This window comes from Nuphar pumila, chromosome 2 (genome assembly GCF_984573655.1).
Source record: "Nuphar pumila chromosome 2, dmNupPumi1.hap1.1, whole genome shotgun sequence".
NCBI classification, from domain to species: Eukaryota; Viridiplantae; Streptophyta; class Magnoliopsida; order Nymphaeales; family Nymphaeaceae; genus Nuphar; species Nuphar pumila.
The window spans coordinates 48,770,806-48,791,783 of record NC_143250.1 but is presented as its reverse complement, the minus strand read 5'-3'; the positions used below and the strand labels follow the sequence as shown (position 1 = coordinate 48,791,783).

At 35.5% G+C, this 20,978-nt stretch overlaps 1 protein-coding gene across 1 annotated transcript in view; it reads left to right on the top strand.

The window, feature by feature from the left end:
- The window catches only part of EDD1 (glycine-tRNA ligase), a 211,065-nt gene that overhangs the window by 134,964 nt on the left and 55,123 nt on the right, over nucleotides 1–20,978 (top strand). The window contains exons 22-27 of the mRNA XM_089995743.1: nucleotides 6,517–6,606; nucleotides 6,676–6,762; nucleotides 7,555–7,629; nucleotides 7,763–7,821; nucleotides 8,058–8,151; nucleotides 8,241–8,459. Of these exons, the coding sequence (XP_089851869.1) occupies nucleotides 6,517–6,606; nucleotides 6,676–6,762; nucleotides 7,555–7,629; nucleotides 7,763–7,821; nucleotides 8,058–8,151; nucleotides 8,241–8,459 (624 nt within the window). The remainder of the gene's footprint in view (nucleotides 1–6,516; nucleotides 6,607–6,675; nucleotides 6,763–7,554; nucleotides 7,630–7,762; nucleotides 7,822–8,057; nucleotides 8,152–8,240; nucleotides 8,460–20,978) is intronic.

Genomic DNA, 20,978 nt, shown 5'->3' with positions numbered 1-20,978 from the left:
CCTTTGTACGAATTCCTCTAAAAATCCAAACGACAAGGAAATAGCATAAACCAAATTCATGCATAATTTTAGAGAAATATCACAACGAGAATTCACCATAACCAACTTACCATTCAAGCATTTAACAAATATCATGCGAAACGGAATAAGCATGAATGCATGAACTAATGTTGAACAGTAAAGATGCATGATTCAATGCACATGCATGAATAAGTTATTAAGTTATTTATTAGAGTTGTTTTTGCTTGCATGTCCTTATTAAATGCACGTAATTTTAGTTTTCACTTTTCTTAAACCCGCAGATACTCAAAACGATTACAAATTTTCGAAGTCCAAGTTAGGTTCCCAATTGTAGCTTAACATATAATTTGTATTTTATTAATAAGTTTTACGCTCGTTCCTCGATCGATATCAGGAATCCTCACCTTCCATCGAAACATTAGGAATCCTCACCTAATGTCGAGACATCAATAAAAATCCTTAACCATTGATGCCACTTTCTTTGTATACCAAAATTACAGCTGAGTCAGCCACACCACTCCTAGGCAAACTGACTGAAATCTCCCTAAAACCGTGACCGGGAGGTGAACCATCATATCAGGTTCAGGGCCACAATCACACACGAAGTTTTAGTATCCTCACGGTTTCCCAAAACCGACATCCAAGATTCTCATACGATGGAAGGAACATCAAAGAAGAGATTAATTACACTGTTTGATCTATTTTACCTTTTTAAACAATTTCAAGTTTTTTATACAAGAATTGTTTTGCAAATCCACGTGTAAAACAAATTTCGGACCCTGACCCACCACATTTTAACAGTGTAATTAAATTTTGAAAAACCAATCATTTTCAGAAATAAATTTTGTAATGTATAAATAAAATCAATAACATTAGAGCAACACATGCTCCTGGCCTGCATGGCCCGAAGTGGTTCACATCTGACCATAAAAGCATCTCAAAGTGATTTGTGCATCTTTACAAAATTTTAATGAACATGTAACACACTTTGTTTTCAAAACATGTTCACAATGCACATTCAAAAACACATAAGTGCACATAAAGCCAATTGCATACGCATGCGAACAGATGCTTGCAACACACATTATCATAAACAATTCCCTGCATAAATACCCAAACATGCACATGATCATATTTATGCAAACATCAAAATAACTTCAGATTCATGCGTATGAGATATACATTTGCAACATGGTATTCGAATGCATAAGCATACATAACCAATCAAAATATACGATTGAAAACATAATCATGCATGTCAACATGAAGGCGGGTCTGAACATAGAACAATTGTTCAAATTCAACATCCAACACACTGTCAATCTGATCAGATTGCAAACATCCAACATAATCGGCAGTATGATCAGATTGCACATGATCTGTCCATCGACAGTCTGATCAAATTTCACATGCACAATAAGATTGCACATGACCAAAACGTGGCAAATCTAATCTAGATTGTAGACACGAAAAAGTGACAAATCTGATCCGGATTGCAACTATACAAACACTGTAAAATCTGATTAGATTGCACCTGCACAATTGTGCCAAATCTGATCAGAATTAAACACACAAAGCACAATGGTAGATCTGAAACCAATTCTCAAAAATAACATGTGATCAAATTTAATAACAGTCAATGAATTAACATGAAATCAGATCGGATAGCAACCAATAAGAACATGTAATCAGGTCTGATAATAGCTAATAAAATCACGTGTCATCAGATCTGATAACAACTAACAAGATAGTATAACAGTTAATAAAATCATGTGTCATCAGATCTAATAACAACTAAAACCATGTGTCATCAGATAACAGCTAACAAAATAACATAAAAATCAAACCTGATAACAACTAATAAAATCACATGTCATCAGATTTGATAACAGCTAATAAAATCATGTGTCATCAGATCTAATAACAACTAACAAAATAGCATAAAAATCAGATCTGATAACAACTAATAACATCACGTGTCATCATATTTGATAATAGCTAACAAAATAGCATAAAATCAGATCTGATAACAGTCAAGAAAATGACATAAAGTTAAATCTGATAACAGTCCACATAATAATATAAAAATCACATTTGATACAGTCTTTAGAAAATAATGTATAGTCGAATCTAATGACAATCATCAAAATACATAATCAGATTTGATAACAGTCCACAAATATAACTTGAAATCAAATTTGTTAACAGTCAACACAATATCAGAAAATCATATTTGATAACAGTCAATAAAATAACATGAAATCAAATATGATGACCGTCAATCAAATCAATATAATCAGATTTGATAACAGGCAAATTGGCAGACCATCATCAAATTTACATAATCAAATTCGATAACAGTCTGCCAAAATGATATATAGGCAAATCGGCATGCCATCATCAAATTTACATAATCAGATTTGATAAGTCAACAAAGTAACATGAAATCAAATTTGATAACACTCAACAAATACAGTATGTTGTTAAATCTGATAACAATCATCAAATTAACATGTTAAATCTGATAACAGTCTTTGAATGCAGTATATTGTTAAATCTGATAACAGTTATCAAAATAACATGTAATTAGATCTAACAACAGTCATCCAATATAACATATAAGCAAATCGACAGCCTAACCGGACTGCCAAAACACAGCATAATGGAAAATCTGATTGAGTTTTAGATCAAAACTGAGCTAAACAACATTACTTATTTATTTATTTATTTTTTTCAGAACATAAACAACAAAATCGGCAAATACCAAGATCGATAGGGCCACATATATATATATATATATATATATATATATATATATATATTCAGCATGAATGGCTATAAAAGAAATCGACAACATGAATCTTATATGACATGCAAATCCAAGAATCAATCGAAGTTGAACACATGCTTCAACATGAAAAATCGATGGCATGCTCATATAAAAAATCGACATAAACATGGTTATTTCAGGGTTTAATACTTTAAGAAAATCAAAATCTCAAGAAATACATGAAAACATCATTTAATGCATGTACACATACATATTTTTAATTCAAATTTTCCTTTTCTATCTAAACTTACGCATGAACTGGATTTAAACATATTTCTTCCTGTAAGAACCTAGAGAGAAATCTGTATCTTGATTCGAAGTGTGAAGAAACTTAGAAAATCGATGGATGCTTTAAAAACAAAGCGTTTTCTTCTTCTTTTCTTTCTTCCTTTCTTTTCTTTCTCTCTCTCTCTCTAGAAAATGAGTTCTAGAGAGAGAGAGAGAGGGGGGTTAGACCCCTTATATAATTTTTTTTTAGGTCTTCTAGAGAGGGGGTGACGTCCCCTCTAGAAGCCTCTCATATGGGTAGATTTCTACCATATGTAGAACTCTACCTTATCCATCTAGATTTTATCTCTTTTATTTTATTTTATTTTTATTTAAATTAATATTCTCAAGGAATATTTACAGGGTGTTCTGGAAGCCCATATGGGGTAGAGTTCTACCCCATATAGAACTCTACCTCATCCTTATTCTATTTTAAAATTGGTTTTAAACTTTAAATTCAAAGTAGTTTTAAAATTGCCATGAATGGATTTTAGATCCAGATTTGGATTCAAAATTCAAATCCATATCCAAATTTATATTGATCCAATCTGGACCAGATCCTAGTCAATATAGATCTTGGACTAGGTCCAAATCCTTATTAACTTGGATCAAACGAAGCGGATCCCGTTCAATCCAATCCGACAAAAGGCAAAAATAAAGCTGGTCATTTTTGAAAAATGCAATTTTCGGGCCAACCGTAATTCGATTTCATAAAAACAGGGCACCAAACATGCTCAAAATTATACATACCTGATTTTTGTCTTCGAAGTTTGCCTGAATTTAACCTGAATTTCGCTCGATTTTTGCTCAAATTTAAAGGTTAAAAATGGAAATTTTCTCAAACTTTAATTGTCTCATTTTGGTCTTGTCAGTGAGCTCTGGGCCACTCCCAGACCCAGCTGACGTCACCTATATTTAAAGATATTTTCCCACAATTTTATCATTTTCATTAAACACTTAGTTTAAAAATAAAAATTTTTGAATTCAAAAAATCATGGAAAAAAACACGATATTACATAGTCAGCTCTATAGATGACATCATCAGATCTTGATGATCTGAGACTAAGATGTAGTTTCTGTATTTATATTAAAATGTGGATTGCTCAAGTTAAAACTGATGTTCAGATTTGAGTTGCCTTGGTTTTAAGTTTTTTTAGTAGTTTATAAAAGCTACCTAACTTATCAGCTGTTTATAGAAAAGCTGCCCATAGTTTTGATTATTACATTTAGCTGCAGCTTTTTCTTTTTATCTCAAAGACACACTTGGTACTAAGTTGACCTTTATTTAGTCAAAACCAAATGGCCAAAATGCCTTCATTGTCTTTAATGAAAGAACACAAGTTGAGAACGTTCAGGCAGGTGTCTGATATGCATTCAATTAAAGATGGCAGCTAAATGTAATAATTGAGCTGCTTTTTATAAATAGCTGATAAGTTAGACGACCCTTTGTAAGTTACTGAGTTTTCCTTTTTTTCTTCTTAAGTTGTAAGACCAGTAAAAATGAGAATGAAATAAGGCTGAAAGATACTTGGAAGAAGGAAAACAGAAGAGAAAGGAAGAAGGATCAAGAAAGTAGAGAGGTTTATGAATGGTTCGGAATATTACAATTAGAAAATAGTTCTGTGGTTGCCTGAATGTTTCAGCTTTGATACCATCTAAGAAAATATATGTGGAGGTTTTGGAGAAAAGTATGTAGGAAGCTAGCCCACAAAATTTCTGCTGTGAGTCATCCTCTAAATTGTGTTATATATTCTAGGTCTTGTACACAATAACCAATATTCCCATACACATAACCATATATTACACTGATGTCATCTCCTAACACAATCTATGATTTTCATTAGCCGACCTTCCCTAGCCATCCTCCCTTAGCCGACCTACCTTCTTCCCCACTTCTCTCTTTTCCTCCATTAAACCTTGGCCTTCACCACTTCCATACCATTAAGTTAATCATTTTTTTGGATCCATTATCTTTCCTGAATCAAAACTCACTGATCATGCCTCCATAAAGACCTCTTTTGATTCTCATCTTAGTTGATTAACATGTTCCGTTACATTGATAAAGTTCTTGATGTTTTTATTTTTATTAGAGGTTGTGTAAAATTACCTATTATGATGATCAATATGTGCGGCTTTGAAAACAAATCTTTTATTTTATTGCACGTTGTAGACACCCAATTTTGGACCAAAATACTTTTTATACAAAAAAATCCAGTGTTTTTGGCATAATTCGAAGTTCTATTAACTTCAGCTTCATTTTTGTCCCCTCAAAAAGCCATCTTCAAGATTTTTGTCCAAAAGAGAAATTAAACTAGAGGATTTTAGCTTTCCAACAAGCCAAAAATCAGGACAATACAACATCAAGAGTTAAAAGTTACGACAAAAACAAGGTGACTTGTTTAGTTAAAAAACCTGTTTTTTAGATAGGGTCCACTTTGAGCCCATTTTTTGCCATCAAATCGATCGAATTTGGTTTTGCACTTAAAGGATGAATTATAGTTGAGGATGTTAGCTTTTCTAACACATAAAAAATCACCTCAAACCGACATACGGATAGGAAGTCATGGCCGAAACAAGTTATCCTGTCGGACCTGTAACAAGTGATTTTTTATGTGATGACCATTGTTCCAACCAAAAAGTATCCAAATGCTAACTGAAGAGATCACATACTTCTATCTACAGTTGAATTACATTGGCAATAAATATAGCACATGAACATCCCTATTAGCTTGTGGATAATATGTAGCATACGTTCAAGCGTCATGGGCTGTACAGCTGTGGTAATTTTTGTAGAACATGGACTCATTGTTTTTTTGGCAAGTTGCTCTAGAAAATAAAAACTGTTTTTTTTGGAAATACAGTAATTAATTAATAACTTGACCAAAGATGATCGCGATTAATTTATATTGTTACCTCAAGATAAATGATGCTTAATGAGAATAAGCCTACCAAATATGTTTCATATGTTTTTATTTGCATTTTGTTTGCCAATACAGATAGTTTTATGTTTTAAATTCTTTGGCACTAAAAAAGATGCATACACTGGACATCAAAAGTTTTTGCTGTTCTTTTTCTTGACAAATTACCCCCACTACTTTGTAATGTGATATTGTTTGGTCATGAGCTATTTTCTAGTAAATTGGCCTAAAATTTTTAGGTATGTTGAAAGACTAATTATATTTGGTAACTGTGAACACCTCAAATTTTTCAAAATTTTGTAAAAAAGTCCCTTTTTGCCCCTGGCCCCCATTTTTTACAAAATTTTGAAAAATTTGGGGTGTTCACAGTAACCACATAGTGGAAAATTGATGTTTTGAATATGGTAATACAAGTGAAGCTAATCGGAATTATTTGGATTCTTGATGAGCAGTACTTCTACCTTTTTGCTTTAACTGCAGGATAGGAAGAAGAAAATCTTAGAATGTTCATGTTCATTAGCAGAAAGTGTTAATGGAAGACTCATTTTACAAGATAGCTTGCTTGATGAGGTATAGTTTGTACGACAAATTATCTGATCATGTAGTTGTCTATTTTTAACACTTTACTGAATCATGCAGGTTGTGAATTTGGTTGAATCACCGTTGCCAATACTTGGAAGCTTTGACGAATCCTTCTTAGAGCTTCCACGGGATCTACTCGTCATGGTAAGTGCCTTATTATCTTTGATCTGCATTCATGCTTGTACAGGAATATGCCAACCTCATCCTTTATTTATCAGTACTTGCATTTGTATTCTTGTTAACAACTAAGGATCATGCGTTTCACTACATTGTTCTAGTGGTGGATCATGAACACTGAATGGATAGAGTTTCATAGCTTTAACTAATTTATGGTCTTAAGTGTCATAAGCTTAGTCCATATAATAGACAAAATGCTGCTGTTGTTGTGGTTCTATGCTACAGTAGCAGTTTTTTTCATGATTTCACATTAAAAGTTTGTGTTTATTTATCTATTTATTTATTTAATATGATGCTGTATGTTTGATTGTATTTAATTCAAAAGGCAATGCATTCTGGTTATTTCTTTCATTCTACTGTGGCTTTTTCTTTTCGTTTCTTGAATCTTATAAACCTATAGTTAGGCGGGGCAGGGGGAACATTTTGTTTCTGTTTTTTTTTCTAAGTTATAAGATCTGTGACATGTGTCATTTTTTCTAGTTCCCTGGTTTTGATTGTTTGTCACATGTGCATGTAATTACATATAAACACTGAAAAAACTGTAATTACCTATATTAGTGTTTTTTCAATACCAATACGTATGTATGTATGCATAACATACATCTGTGTGTGTATGCTTGCAGACATGCACATAGTTTGGCTATTTATTACTTAAGACTTTACTAACTGATCAGAGAGGAATCTAAGATGTCTGGCAAAAAAGTGTTATATTCCTAGCGTTTTTATCTTATTGTCAACCTGCATGTGCTATTGGTGCAGGTTATGCAAAAGCATCAGAGATATTTTGCAATAGAAGATTTGTTGAGTGGCAAGCTGTTGCCTTTCTTCATCACTGTGAGTGCTTTATTTATTTTTCTTTTATCCTTTAGGTTTTCTTTCTTTGAGCTGTTGGAATAGATATTCCTGATATTCTCATGGGATATGTTGCTGCTCATCTAATGTTTGGAAATTGGTGTGCTTCTTTTAGGTGGCAAATGGAGTGATTGATGAGAGTGTTGTGAGAAAAGGAAATGAAGCTGTCCTTAGGTTTTAGCCCAGTCTTGACTCTTCATTCATCCATGATAACTGCAAATCAATATTGCATTTTGTTAAACCTTGTGAATTTAGTGGTCTTAAAATGTATTATTTTGAAGGAATGAATTTAAAATCCACTCGGATGACTTATATTTAGCATCAGCGGCCTAGATTTTGGAATGTATTGTGCATAATCTTCTACTGCATCTAATGTTATTAAGTTTCATTATGCATTATTTAACCTACAGGGCTCGCTATGAGGATGCTAAGTTTTTCTACAACATGGATATGCAAAAAAGGCTTACAGAGTTTAGAGAGCAGCTAAAAGGAATACTTTTCCATGTATGTTGGATCATTACATGTTGAACTATCCAACACAATATTGTTTTTATAGCTTCACACCATTACAACAATCATGCATATTCTAACAGGAGAAGCTGGGAACAGTGTTGGAGAAAACAAAAAGAATCCGACAGACGGTATCTAAATTAGGCTTTTCTTTGGGTCTGGACCAAGGTGCATTGTCCATTGTTCAAGATGCTGCAGCTTTAGCTATGTCAGATCTTGCTACATCTATTGTCACAGAGTTTACCTCTCTGTCTGGAATAATGGCTCGCCACTATGCTCTGCATGACGGTTATTCTGAGCAGGTATATTAATCTTTCATTCTGGAAGCTCTAAATCTGCAAAAACGTTTTCATATGGTCCTGTGTTGAGACTGTTGAAATGTATGTATGTATGTATGTATGTATCTATCTATCTATCTATATATATATATATATATATATATATATATATATATATATATATATATATATATATATATATATATATATATATATATTGGTGCTCATATTCCAAGTCTTTGGTGGAGTACTCTTCTTCCTTGCTTTATCTACCTCTCTCTCACGTCATCTTTGTATCTCTCTTACCTTTGTAAAAAATGCATGGCAAAGAAAGTCACCATTATTCCGGTTAAACTCAATGATTCAAACTATGTAACATGGTCTTCAATTATGAAGCACCATATTTTGGTGAAAGGGTTGTGGGGATTAGTGGATGGATGCAATCCGGAACCTAAACTAGTTCTCACTAAGGTAAAGAACGAGAAAGAAGTACCTCTTATGAAGGGTGAGAAAACTAAAGCCCTTGATACTTATGTGAAAAAGTAAAAGGAATGGAAGATGAGACATACAAAGATCATGTATTTGTTAGATTTTTACCTGTACCTGTATTGAGAGAGAGAGAGAGAGAGAGAGAGAGAGAGAGAGACGAAGAAGAGAATCCAAAGAGATGACTGCGGCTGTCACGATTTCTGAATAGAAATCGTGACTTAAAACTGTGCATTTATAATTTTACATTACAGAGGTGTGGATCCGGGTCTCTTGTATCCAAACCCGATTAAAAAGGTTACATGGCTCAGGTCCTAATGTATCCAGATTGTACATAATCTTTACATGGATCAGCATGGATCGAGTCGGATCCTAGTGACACTTTTACACCTTTTTCACCTCCCCTCAAGTTGATCATGGTTTTGGACCATGAACAACTGGCCTTTAAGCACCCAAAAACGATCCTTTGTTAACCCTTTGGTAAATATGTCTGCAACTTGTTTTCCAGTACTGACAAACTCAGGCTCCATCTCTTTTTCTTCAACCTTCTGTCTCACAAAGTGTTGGTCAATCTCAATGTGCTTAGCACGACTCTGATGTACGAGATTGAATGACATGTTGATAGCACTTTGGTTGTCACATAACAAGGTAGTGGGGGAGATCTTTTCTCCTACTTTAGTTAGTAGATGCTTGATCCATGTGGCTTCGGCAGTAGCAGCAGCCATGGATCTATACTCAACCTCAATGCTTGATCTAGCGATAGCCTTTTGTTTTCTACTGCTCTAAAAGACTAAATTTCTTTCAATGAAGACACAATATCCTGATGTGGATCGTCATTCGTCAGGATCTCCTTGTAATGAAATGGTGGTCTTCAACAAATGCACAAATAACTCACAAACAAGTGTCTATTGGAGACACTACAAGCATGACCCTTGAAAGGGTATAAAGGGAAGAACACTTGATGAATAAATAATACTTTATTCATGAACAAAATGCTTAAGAAGCATGGTTATTTACATTGAAGGGGTTCACCCCTATATATACAAAAAAATGGGAGAGAGAGGAGAGCTCATTTTGAGCTCTCCAAAAAGAGACGTTGGATTTCAACGTCTCTTAATATAGCTGTTGGACTACAGTCCAACAACATTTATTATTATAGCTGTTGGACTATAGTCCAACAACATTTATTATAGCTGTTGGACTACAGTCCAACAGCTACTTGCAAAGTCAAGTTCCAACAGGAACTTGACTGGATCAAAATATCTAGTTTCTATTGAACTAGATGCTAAAAAAGAAAATAAAAAAATAGAAAAAGAAAAAAATAAAAGAAAATATAATAATATTAAATAATATATATATATATATATATATATATATATATATATATATATATATATATATATATATATATATATATATATATATATATTGCAGTTTACATTTTAACACTCCCCTTCAAACTTACTGTACAATGAGCGAAAGTTTGTCTAAGAGGAAGTGAAATCTGGGAGCAGCGAGAGGCTTGGTGAAGAAGTCTGCTAATTGATATTCTGATGTAACATATGGCAGATCAATGGTTCCATGTAAGTATTCCTCTCTGACATAGTGACAGTCCATCTCAATGTGTTTAGTGCGCTCATGGAATGTCCGGTTGCTTGCAATGTAGATCGCACTTTTGTTGTCACAGCACATCTTTGAAGCTTGCGTTGCTTTAGCTCCCATATCCGCTAGCAATCGTCTGAGCCAAACAACCTCCATAGTGGTGGTTGCCATGGCTCTGTATTCAGCTTCGGTGGAGGAAAGAGAGACTTTCTGCTGCTTCTTGCATCTCCACGAAATTAAGGTTTCACCTAGAAACACACAAAAACCAGTAGTTGAGTGTCTATTATTGGGATCACCTCCCCAGTCAGCATCAGTATATGCAATTAAATTTAATGAAGATGAAGCAGACAAGAAGAGTCCTCGTGAAAGAGAGGATTTTAAGTATCTAATAATACGCAAAATCGCTCCCATGTGCACGGAGGTGGGAGCATGCTGAAACTGACTGACTGTATGAACCGCATGAGTTATATCTGGCCTAGTAATGGAAAGATAAGAAAAAGCTCCAACAAGTTGTCTATAAGGAGTAGGATCATCAAGAAGTTCTCCATCATCAATTTTCATTTTAACATTGACAACTTCTGGAGTGTCTACTTTCTTATCATCTGTAATTCCAGACCTGGAAACGATATCAAGAGCAAATTTAGATTGAGATATCAAATACCTCCGAGGGGAATAAGCAACTTCAATGCCTAAAAAATATCTTAATAAACCTAAGTCAGTCATTTCAAAGTGAGTTTTAAGAAGAGATTTGATATTCGCAATTCCCTGTTTGTCGCCTCCAGTGATGATCATATCGTCCACATAGAGAAAAAGAATAATGATGCCTGCATCAGATTTCTTAACAAACAAAGCAGTGTCAGTTAAACAAGGTTGAAAACCAATATCAAGCATAACATGACTAAATCGGTCATACCAGGCTTTTGGAGCCTGTTTAAGACCATAAAGAGCTTTTTCTAGACGAAGAGCTTTACCCTTAGGGATACTAATACCAGGTGGGGCTTCCATGTATACTTCTTCAACGAGATTCCCATTCAGGAAAGCATTTTTGACATCTAATTGAAAGATAGGCCATGTTCTAATGGAGGCCAAGGCTATTAAAGTTCTAACAGTGGTCATACGGGCCACAGGAGCAAATGTTTCTTCATAATCGATGCCATACTCTTGGGCATATCCTTTTGCTACTAAACGGGCCTTATATCTTTCCAGGGTCCCATCACTTTTGGTTTTGACTTTGTATACCCACCTACAACCTATAGGTTTCTTACCCGGAGGAATATCTTGTATCGTCCAAGTATTGGCCTTTTCTAGTGCATCCAATTCTATTTTCATGGCTTCTATCCATTCTATATGATTTTTTGCTTGAGAATAGGATGATGGTTCAACATATGATTGTATTAATGTAATGGCGGCCCTATACGTGGGTGAAAAAGATTCATAAGACACAAATTTTTCTGGAGGTTTAGAGATTCTAGACGTTCTTCTAGGTGAGACTTCAGAGTATTTTTGTAATGCACATGGAAGATTTTGCTCTCTACGTCTTGAATATTGTAGACTAACATCCCTATGGATTTGCTCTTCATTATCATCATTTTCAACAACAATAGGACTTTGATCATTGTGAAGGTCACATCCAACATCACATTCATTGGATTTTGAAGTTGGATCAATTAAAAACGAGTATTCAGTGACATCCTTGGATTTTTCAAATTCAAAGAAGCTTTCTTTTTTCAAAAAAGATACATTTCTTGACACATATAATTTGTCATTTTGAAAATCGAAACACCTGTAGCCTTTTTGATTATCAGCATATCCTAAAAAGGCACATGAGATTGCACGAGGAGAGAGTTTATCATTTCTGTTGGTGAAAACAAAACATTTGCATCCAAAGACTCTTAATCTAGAATAATCTGGAGTTAAATTAACAAGCTTTTCTATTGGAGTTGTATTCTTTAATGAGGAAGATGGCATCCTATTAATGAGGTAGGTGGCAGTTAGGACCGCTTCAGCCCAAAAAACTTTTTGGAACTTGATTTGCAATTAGCAATGTCCTAGTAGTTTCCATAATGTGCCGATGTTTGCGTTCGGCTAGGCCATTCTGTTGTGGAGTGTGTGGACATGATCTTTGATGTGTAATACCATGTAAATTGAGATAGTCTTTGAATTCGTTGGACATAAATTCTCCCCCTGAATCAGTGCGAAAAACAGAAATATCATTTTGAAACTTATTTTTAACCATTTTATGAAATATTTGAAAGTTAGCAAAGACATCAGATTTATGTTTAAGAAAATAAATCCAAGTATGTCTAGAAAAGTCATCAACAAAAATGACATAATATGTATAACCACCTTTGGAAATAACTGGTGCGGGGCCCCAAACATCCGAATGTATTAACTCAAGTGGTCGTGAGGAAACAAAAGTTCTACTAAGAAATGGTAACCTTTTCATTTTGCCATGAATGCAGTCTTTACAAGAAAAATTTTCAGAATTACAAAATTTTTCCAAACTTGGAAAATATTGAATTTTAGACATATGAGGATGACCAAGCCTTTTGTGCCATAAATCCAATTCTAATTTCTGAATATTATAACAAAATGCATTCTTGGGTAATTCCAAAAAGTCCATGTAATAAAGTCCTCCTTCTTTATGGCCTTCCCCAATCAGCTTCCCTGACTGGCGATCCTGTACCCAACAACCATGAGAAGAGAAGGAGATATTACATCCATAATCAGATATTTGCGAGACAGATAAGAGATTCAAATTAAGTTTAGGGATATATCTAACTTCTGGGATAAAAAATCTTTTGGATTTTTGAAGATTTTCAAAACATCCTATTCCTTTTACTTCGAGAGATGTACCATCGGCTGTAAAAACCTTTGACACACTTGAGTCATTTTTAAGACATTCGGATAGACTATTAACATTTGGGGTCATATGAAAAGAAGCACCAGAATCTAAAAGCCAAGGAAAGTTACCTGGACCGGAGAAAGATGCAACTGCCGCTCCAGTTGAGGCTTCGGTTGAGGAGAATACCCCTTTGAGAAGAGGTTGAAGGATTTCCATCAGTTGAGCCATAGACACAGGTGCATCTTGATCTTTTAACTCAGATTCAACAGATGCAACTCTTTTTTCTTCTCTTCTTTTTAACTTTGGACATTGAGGCCTATAGTGCCCCGGTTCATGACAATGATGACAAATAACTTTTCTTTTATCAAAGTCGCTGTTTTGCCTTCCAAAATGAGGCGGCTTGTAAGTACGAGTATGATTCCCCGGTCTAGATACAGCTAAAACGGAGTCATCATCAACTTTTGGAGTACTTTTTCTAAGTCTATTTTCCTCCATAGTGAGCTCTTCTATAGTATCAACAATAGAAGGAATTTTTTCACGATGTAAAAGGGCCGATTTGGTGGATTCAAACTCCGGCCTTAGACCATTCACAAATTGATAGAAATGTTCCATATCGAGTTGCTTTTGGCGAAGCTCTATGTCTTCGGCACAATGCCATTTGGGCTCAAGAAGAGCCAACTCTTCCCAAAGTTCGGACAACTCATTATAATATTCTCGAATAGTTTTATCTTTTTGAGTCATTGTCCGAACTTTATCTTGTAAATTGCATACATGTGCAATATCTTTAAGGGAATACATGTTTTTGAGGTATTCCCAAGCCTTATCGGCATGCTCAAACTTAGCTAGACTAGAGCATTTTTTAATGTCTATGCTATTGATGAGCCATGACATAATTTTTGCATGCCCTATCCTCCATTCTTTCCATTTCTTTTCATAAGTGGCCAACGCCTTACTCTTCTCTTCTTCCGTTAGAGGAACCTCTTTATCACCCTCTTTCTTGGTAAGAGATAGTTTAGGTTCCAAATCGGAACCATCCACTATACCCCATAAACCTTTTCCCCAAATGTGGTGCTTCATAATCGAAGCCCACATTACATAGTTAGTATCATTTAGCTTCATAGGAATGATGGTGATCTTATCATTGTCATCCATCTTTTACAAGGGTAAGAGAGGAATAAATAGGAGGAGAGAGAGAGAAAAATAAAAAGAAAAGAAAAAGAGTAGACAAAGGAATAAGAGAGGATACAAAACCATTTTTTTTTGTAGCACAAGTTCGCCTTTCTTCAAACAAATCTTCTTGAGCCAAGAACAAGGTGATGAAACACCTTTTGTAAATGTGGCACGGAAATCGAGGCGGAAGCACTTCAAGATCTAAGGATTTCGTAGCTCTGATACCATGTAATGAAATGGTGGTCTTCAACAAATGCACAAATAACTCACAAACAAGTGTCTATTGGAGACACTACAAGCATGACCCTTGAAAGGGTATAAAGGGAAGAACACTTGATGAATAAATAATACTTTATTCATGAACAAAATGCTTAAGAAGCATGGTTATTTACATTGAAGGGGTTCACCCCTATATATACAAAAAAATGGGAGAGAGAGGAGAGCTCATTTTGAGCTCTCCAAAAAGAGACGTTGGATTCCAACGTCTCTTAATATAGCTGTTGGACTACAGTCCAACAACATTTATTATTATAGCTGTTGGACTATAGTCCAACAACATTTATTATAGCTGTTGGACTACAGTCCAACAGCTACTTGCACAGTCAAGTTCCAACAGGAACTTGACTGGATCAAAATATCTAGTTTCTATTGAACTAGATGCTAAAAAAGAAAATAAAAAAATAGAAAAAGAAAAAAATAAAAGAAAATATAATAATATTAAATAATATATATATATATATATATATATATTGCAGTTTACATTTTAACACTCTTGCCCAGTTTGTATCACAATATATAGTAAGTTCATGCTCATCTTTGCCATATGACTGTGATGAATATATCAATCCATCCCCAATAGTCCCTTTCAGATATCTAAGGATCCTCTTGACCACTTCCATATGTCCAGTACGTGGCGCATGCATAAATTGAGACACTTGATTTACAGAATAAACAATATCAGGTCTGGTGAATGTGAGGTACTGTAACATTCCTATTATGCTTCGATACCTGGTGGGGTCATCACACAGATCTCCATCCTGAGCGCTAAGTTTTTGATGAAGCACACTCAGAGTTCCCAGATGTTTGGAGTCTTGCATGCCTGCCTTGCTGAGAACGTCTACGGTGTACTTGTGCTGAGTGAGTGTCAAGCCATGAGCCTGGTTATCAACTTCTACGCCAAGAAAATAACGTAGAACTCCAAGATCTTTCATTTTGAACCTCTGACCTAGTAAGTCTTTTACTTCTTGGATGTGGGTCACAGAGTTTCCTGTGATGACAATATCATCGACATAAATTAATAACAGAATGCTCACAGTCTGACTTCTAAAGATAAATAATGAGTGGTCCAGCATGGAACATGAAAATCCATGTTTCTGAATCTCTAGCGAGAAGCTATCAGACCAAGAGTGAGATGCTTGCTTCAGACCATAGATAGCTCTTTTTAACCTACACACATGGGTTTTACAATTTTGTTATTGATATCCAGGGGTTGCTTCATGTATACTTCCTCTTTCAAATCCCCATGCAAGAATGCATTTTTCACATCAAGCTGACTCAACTTCCATCCATGTTCAACAACCAGAGAAATTGTTCCCATTCTTACAACCGGACTAAAGGTCTCACGTAGTCTTGCCCTGCTTCTTGAGTGAATCCTTTTGCCACAAGCCTTGCCTTATATCGTTCAATGGTTCAATCTGGCTTGTACTTTATTTTGTAGACCCATTTACATCCGACAACATTTTTGTTAGGTGGTCTGGGAACAACTTCCCAGGTTCCATATTCATGCAAGGCTTGCATTTCATCATTCATGACTTCTACCCATTTGGTAGAAGTGGCTGCCTGATAGTACATAATGGGCTCATCTTCCTTATTGAGGGCAGTTAAAAAAAGTTGAAGGTCCAAGGAGAAGTTGTTATAGCTAACCCACCTGTCAATGGGATGTCATATGCGGTTTGATTTTCAGACCTCAAGACTATGAGGAGTAGGATTGGTGACTGAGACATGATCTGAATGGCTTGATGCTGTCGGTCTTTGTCTAGAATAGACAATACCTTTGTATCTGCCCGGTACTTCCTTTGCATTCTGTGATCCCGACATCCCAGTGTTCTCAAACATGTCTTCTTCTTGCTGCACGCAATCTGAGAAACATGCTTCATTGGAGCCAGCAAAAAGTTCTGAACTCAGCCAAGGATAGTAAACTTCAGTTGACATATTCGTTGCGTCAGCTCCGTGATCAAAATTTTGTTCATCAAAGACAACATTTCTTGAGATTCTAATGCGTTTGTTGGTGGGATCATAACACCTATATCCTTTGTAGTTATCTGCATATCCCACAAATCTACACTTCTGGGCCTTGTCCTGAAACTTGTTCCTTAGGGACTGATCAATATACACATAACAAACACATCAAAAAACACGCAGATCATGCTAAATAGGATGAGCTCAAAAAAGACGGTGATAAGGAGACTTATTTTCCAGAACAATCATAGGCAGTCTATTTATCACATGTACGGCAGAATGGAAAGCTTCTGTCCATAGGTTGATGGGAAGATTACTGTCATGAAGCATACTCATGTCACTTTCAACGATATGCCTATGTTTTCGTTCAACAATCCCATTTTGTTGAGGGGTGTGAGGGCAGGACACCCTTCTTCCTATTCCGTTATTTCAGAGAAAAGAAATAAAATCACGGGATGAGAATTCCCTACCTCCATCACATTGGAAAAATTGAATGGACTCAGAAAATTGATTTTTGACCAAGGAAAGAAAATTTTGAAACAAAGAGAAGACTTCTGACTTATTTTTTATGAAATATATCTAAGTGTATCGAGAATAATTATCAACAAAGATTAGATAGTATCTGCTCCCAGATCCAGAGGCAATCGGGGCGGGTCCCCATACATTAGAACAAATTATCTCAAAAGGTTTTGAAGCTCTCTTATTAATGGAATGGAAAGACAATACATGACTCTTGCATGAAAGACAACTGGAACACTTATGACTGCTCTCATCCCCATTGAGACTTTCTTTTGGAATGAGATTATTAGAGACAAGTTTTTCAATAAAATGACTCCCACAATGTCCTAAACAACTATGCCATAAGAATGACTTATTACATTCAGAAATACTAAAAACATTAGCAGAAGAGGATGAACATGACTCTAATGATGGCTTCGAATTCAGATGAACAGGGCGGACAACATGACATGGAGCTTCTTCAAAAACATACATATTGCCTCATCTCTTTCCTTCAGCGAATGTTTCCCTCGTGCGTAGGTCCTTGACCTGCACAGAGAAGGGAGTGAATTGAACTGAAGTATTATTATCATCAATAAGTTTGGAGACAGAGACAATATTTTTTTTAATATCAGGAGCATGAAGAACGTCAGAAAGAGTAAGAGTGAAATATGACATGGGAATGATGTTAAAATATATGTAATCTATATATTTATATATATATATCTATATATATATATAAATATATTTATCATACACTACCCGATAAGGGGTAGTTCTGTAAACTTGCCCAATAGGGGCATTGTAGACTTTTTTTTTTCTTTTTTTTTTTTTCCTATTTTTTCTTATTTCTTTTTTTGTACCTTTTGTGTATTAAATGCACAACCATTGGGGGCCCCAACAAAGAGTCGTTGGGCCCCCAACAGTCACAATTGTGACCGTTGGGAGCCCAACGACTCCTTGTTGGGACTCCCAATGGTCCCTCTCTCTTTCTTTTCTCTAACTCTCCCTCACTCCTCTCTTGCCTATAAATAAGTGGGGTCTCCCCCTTTGTAAGTGTGGCTTCTTCAAGCCCTTTAGTGCCTTTATAAGATTTTATGCTTTCTAGCCATTATTGGCTTTTGTGTATGTCGTCTTTTGGACTTGTTCTTTGATTTCTATGTGTGAAAGTCCATTGTAGGACATACATTTCTTTTCCGCATATTTCATTACATGGTATCAGAGCCTTGGTTGTGCTCTTGATTCATATAGCTTGTTGTCTAGTTTTACCTCTCTCTTGGTTTGTCCTCCATTCTTGATTATATGATGGAAGGAGAACAAAAGATTGATCTCTCCTTCAAGCTTAATGGTACTAACTACATGATGTGGGCCACCGCCATGGAGAACAACCTCAAAGGTAAAAAGCTTTGGGGATATGTTATGGGCACCATTAGGGAACCTCAACTTCAACTTACAAAAATAGATGGTGATCAAGAAAAGGCTTTAGAAGGAAATGCTCGCATGAAGGCTATTGAAGATCACCAATCCAAGGTAGAAGATTGGGAAAGTAAGCATGCAAAAATTCTTGCATGGTTCATGAATAACGTGGAGCTAAAGATTTGCGCCAACATTACTAAATTCCGCGTAGCAAATGAAGCATGGTTCTTTATGAAAGGTATGTATACCCAAAAAGACCTTGCTCGTCAATTCTTTATCCAAGAAAAAATCCGTACCATTAAGCAAGGTGAAATGTGTGTAAGAGATTACTATAGCACTCTTGGACCTTTATGGGATGAGCTATCCCTTCTTGAACCCAAATGGGTATCTAGTGAAGATGTCGAAATGCGAAGAGCACAAATGGATAAAGAGCACTTTTTTCAATTTTTACATGGGCTTAGGCCCGAATATGAATAAGTTAGGTCCTCCCTTCTTCATAGATCAAAACCGCTTCCACTGGAAGATGCCATAGCCGAAATATGCCAAGAAGAAACACGTCTTGGCATGATTAAAGGAGGAGATGAAGTTCTTGCCGTGTCTAAACCCGACAATCATATGAAGGCTTATAAGCCTCCACGCTTTGGGAGGCAAAATAACTATAATGGCAATTATAGGAAAGCCATTTGCCATCATTGTCAAGAACCGGGTCATATAAGACCTAATTGTCCAAAGATAAATGAACCTCCAAAAGGTAAAGTTGCTATTATTGAAGAAATCCCACAAAAGAAGGAGGAGCCAATGAAAGGGAAAGAGTCCTTTTTCCTTGCTCAACTATCCGAAGCACTTCAAATTCTACTCAAATCGCCGTCAACTTCGAGAGCCGCCATTGCCTCTTCTTCTCCTCCAGGTACGCCTTCTTGGATTCTTGATTCTGGAGCATCTTTTCATATGACCCCTATTGAAAATGGACTATCCAATGTATGTAGCAACTCCAAAAATTCTTTTGTTTCCACCGCCGATGGTACCTCTTTACAAGTTAAAAGTTTTGGAACCTTAGACTTTTCAAAAGATTTTTTTTTGCCAAATGTAAGAGTAGTACCTCAACCTAATTTAAATCTTTTATCTGTCTCTCAAATATGTGATCATGGATGTGAAATCTCCTTCTCAACCAAGGATTTCTCAATACAGGATCTCCAGTCCGGGAAGCGGATTGGGCAAGGCCATAGGAGGGGAGATCTCTACTACATGAACAATTTGAAACTCCCCACTAACTCATTTTGTAATCATGTCCAAGATAAAAATATTGAAACTTGGCATCAAAGACTTGGACATCCAAGCTTCTAAAAAATGTACTCCTTTCCTTTTGAAAAAAAATTTTTGTAATGAGAAACATTTTGTTTGCAAGGGTTGTATTTTTGGAAAAATGAAATCCACCCATTTTCCAAAGAGAACATTTGTGTCCAAAAAACCCTTTGAATTAGTTCATTCGGATGTTTGGGGTCTTTCTCATGTCATATCAAAAGGAGGATACTCATATTATGTTACTTTCATTGATGATTTCACTCGATATGTGTAGATCTATTTTCTCAATCTAAAATCCGAAGTTTTTAATTTCTTTAAAAAATTTCATATGATTGTCAAAAATCAATTTTCAACTAATATCTCCATTCTTCGATCCGATTCCGGTGGAGAATATCTATCAAATGAATTTCAAGAATACTTGGAAACCAATGGCATTTGTCATCGAAGGTCATGTCCTAGGACTCCCCAACAAAACGGTCTAGCCGAGAGAAAGCATAGACACATCTTGGAAACCACTAGGACTCTTCTCATTTCCAAAGAAATTCCAAAATGCTATTGGGCCGAAGCCGCCTAACTTCCACTTATTTGATAAATAGAATGATATCCTCATCTCTACAAAATATATCTCCATATGAAAAACTCTTTGAAAGAACACCCGATTTTAATAGATTAAGAATTTTTGGGTGTAAGTGTTTTGTTCTTACATATAAAAGAGATAAGTTAGCTCCCAAAGCTATCGAATGCGTGTTTTTAGGATACAGAGAAAATAAAAAAGGTTTTAGGTGCTTCGACCCCAAAAGCAACAAACTATATGTATCCAAAGATGTTACCTTTTTAGAAAATGAGAACGGCTTTGAGAAAAAGAAGGATATTGATGAAAGCGAATATGCTTTCTTATTTGATCTTCTCTCTCAAGAAGATGTGACTCCTCACGAAGAGGATGTTCCTAATGATTTAGAGGATACTCCTTTTAGTAATGTCGAAAA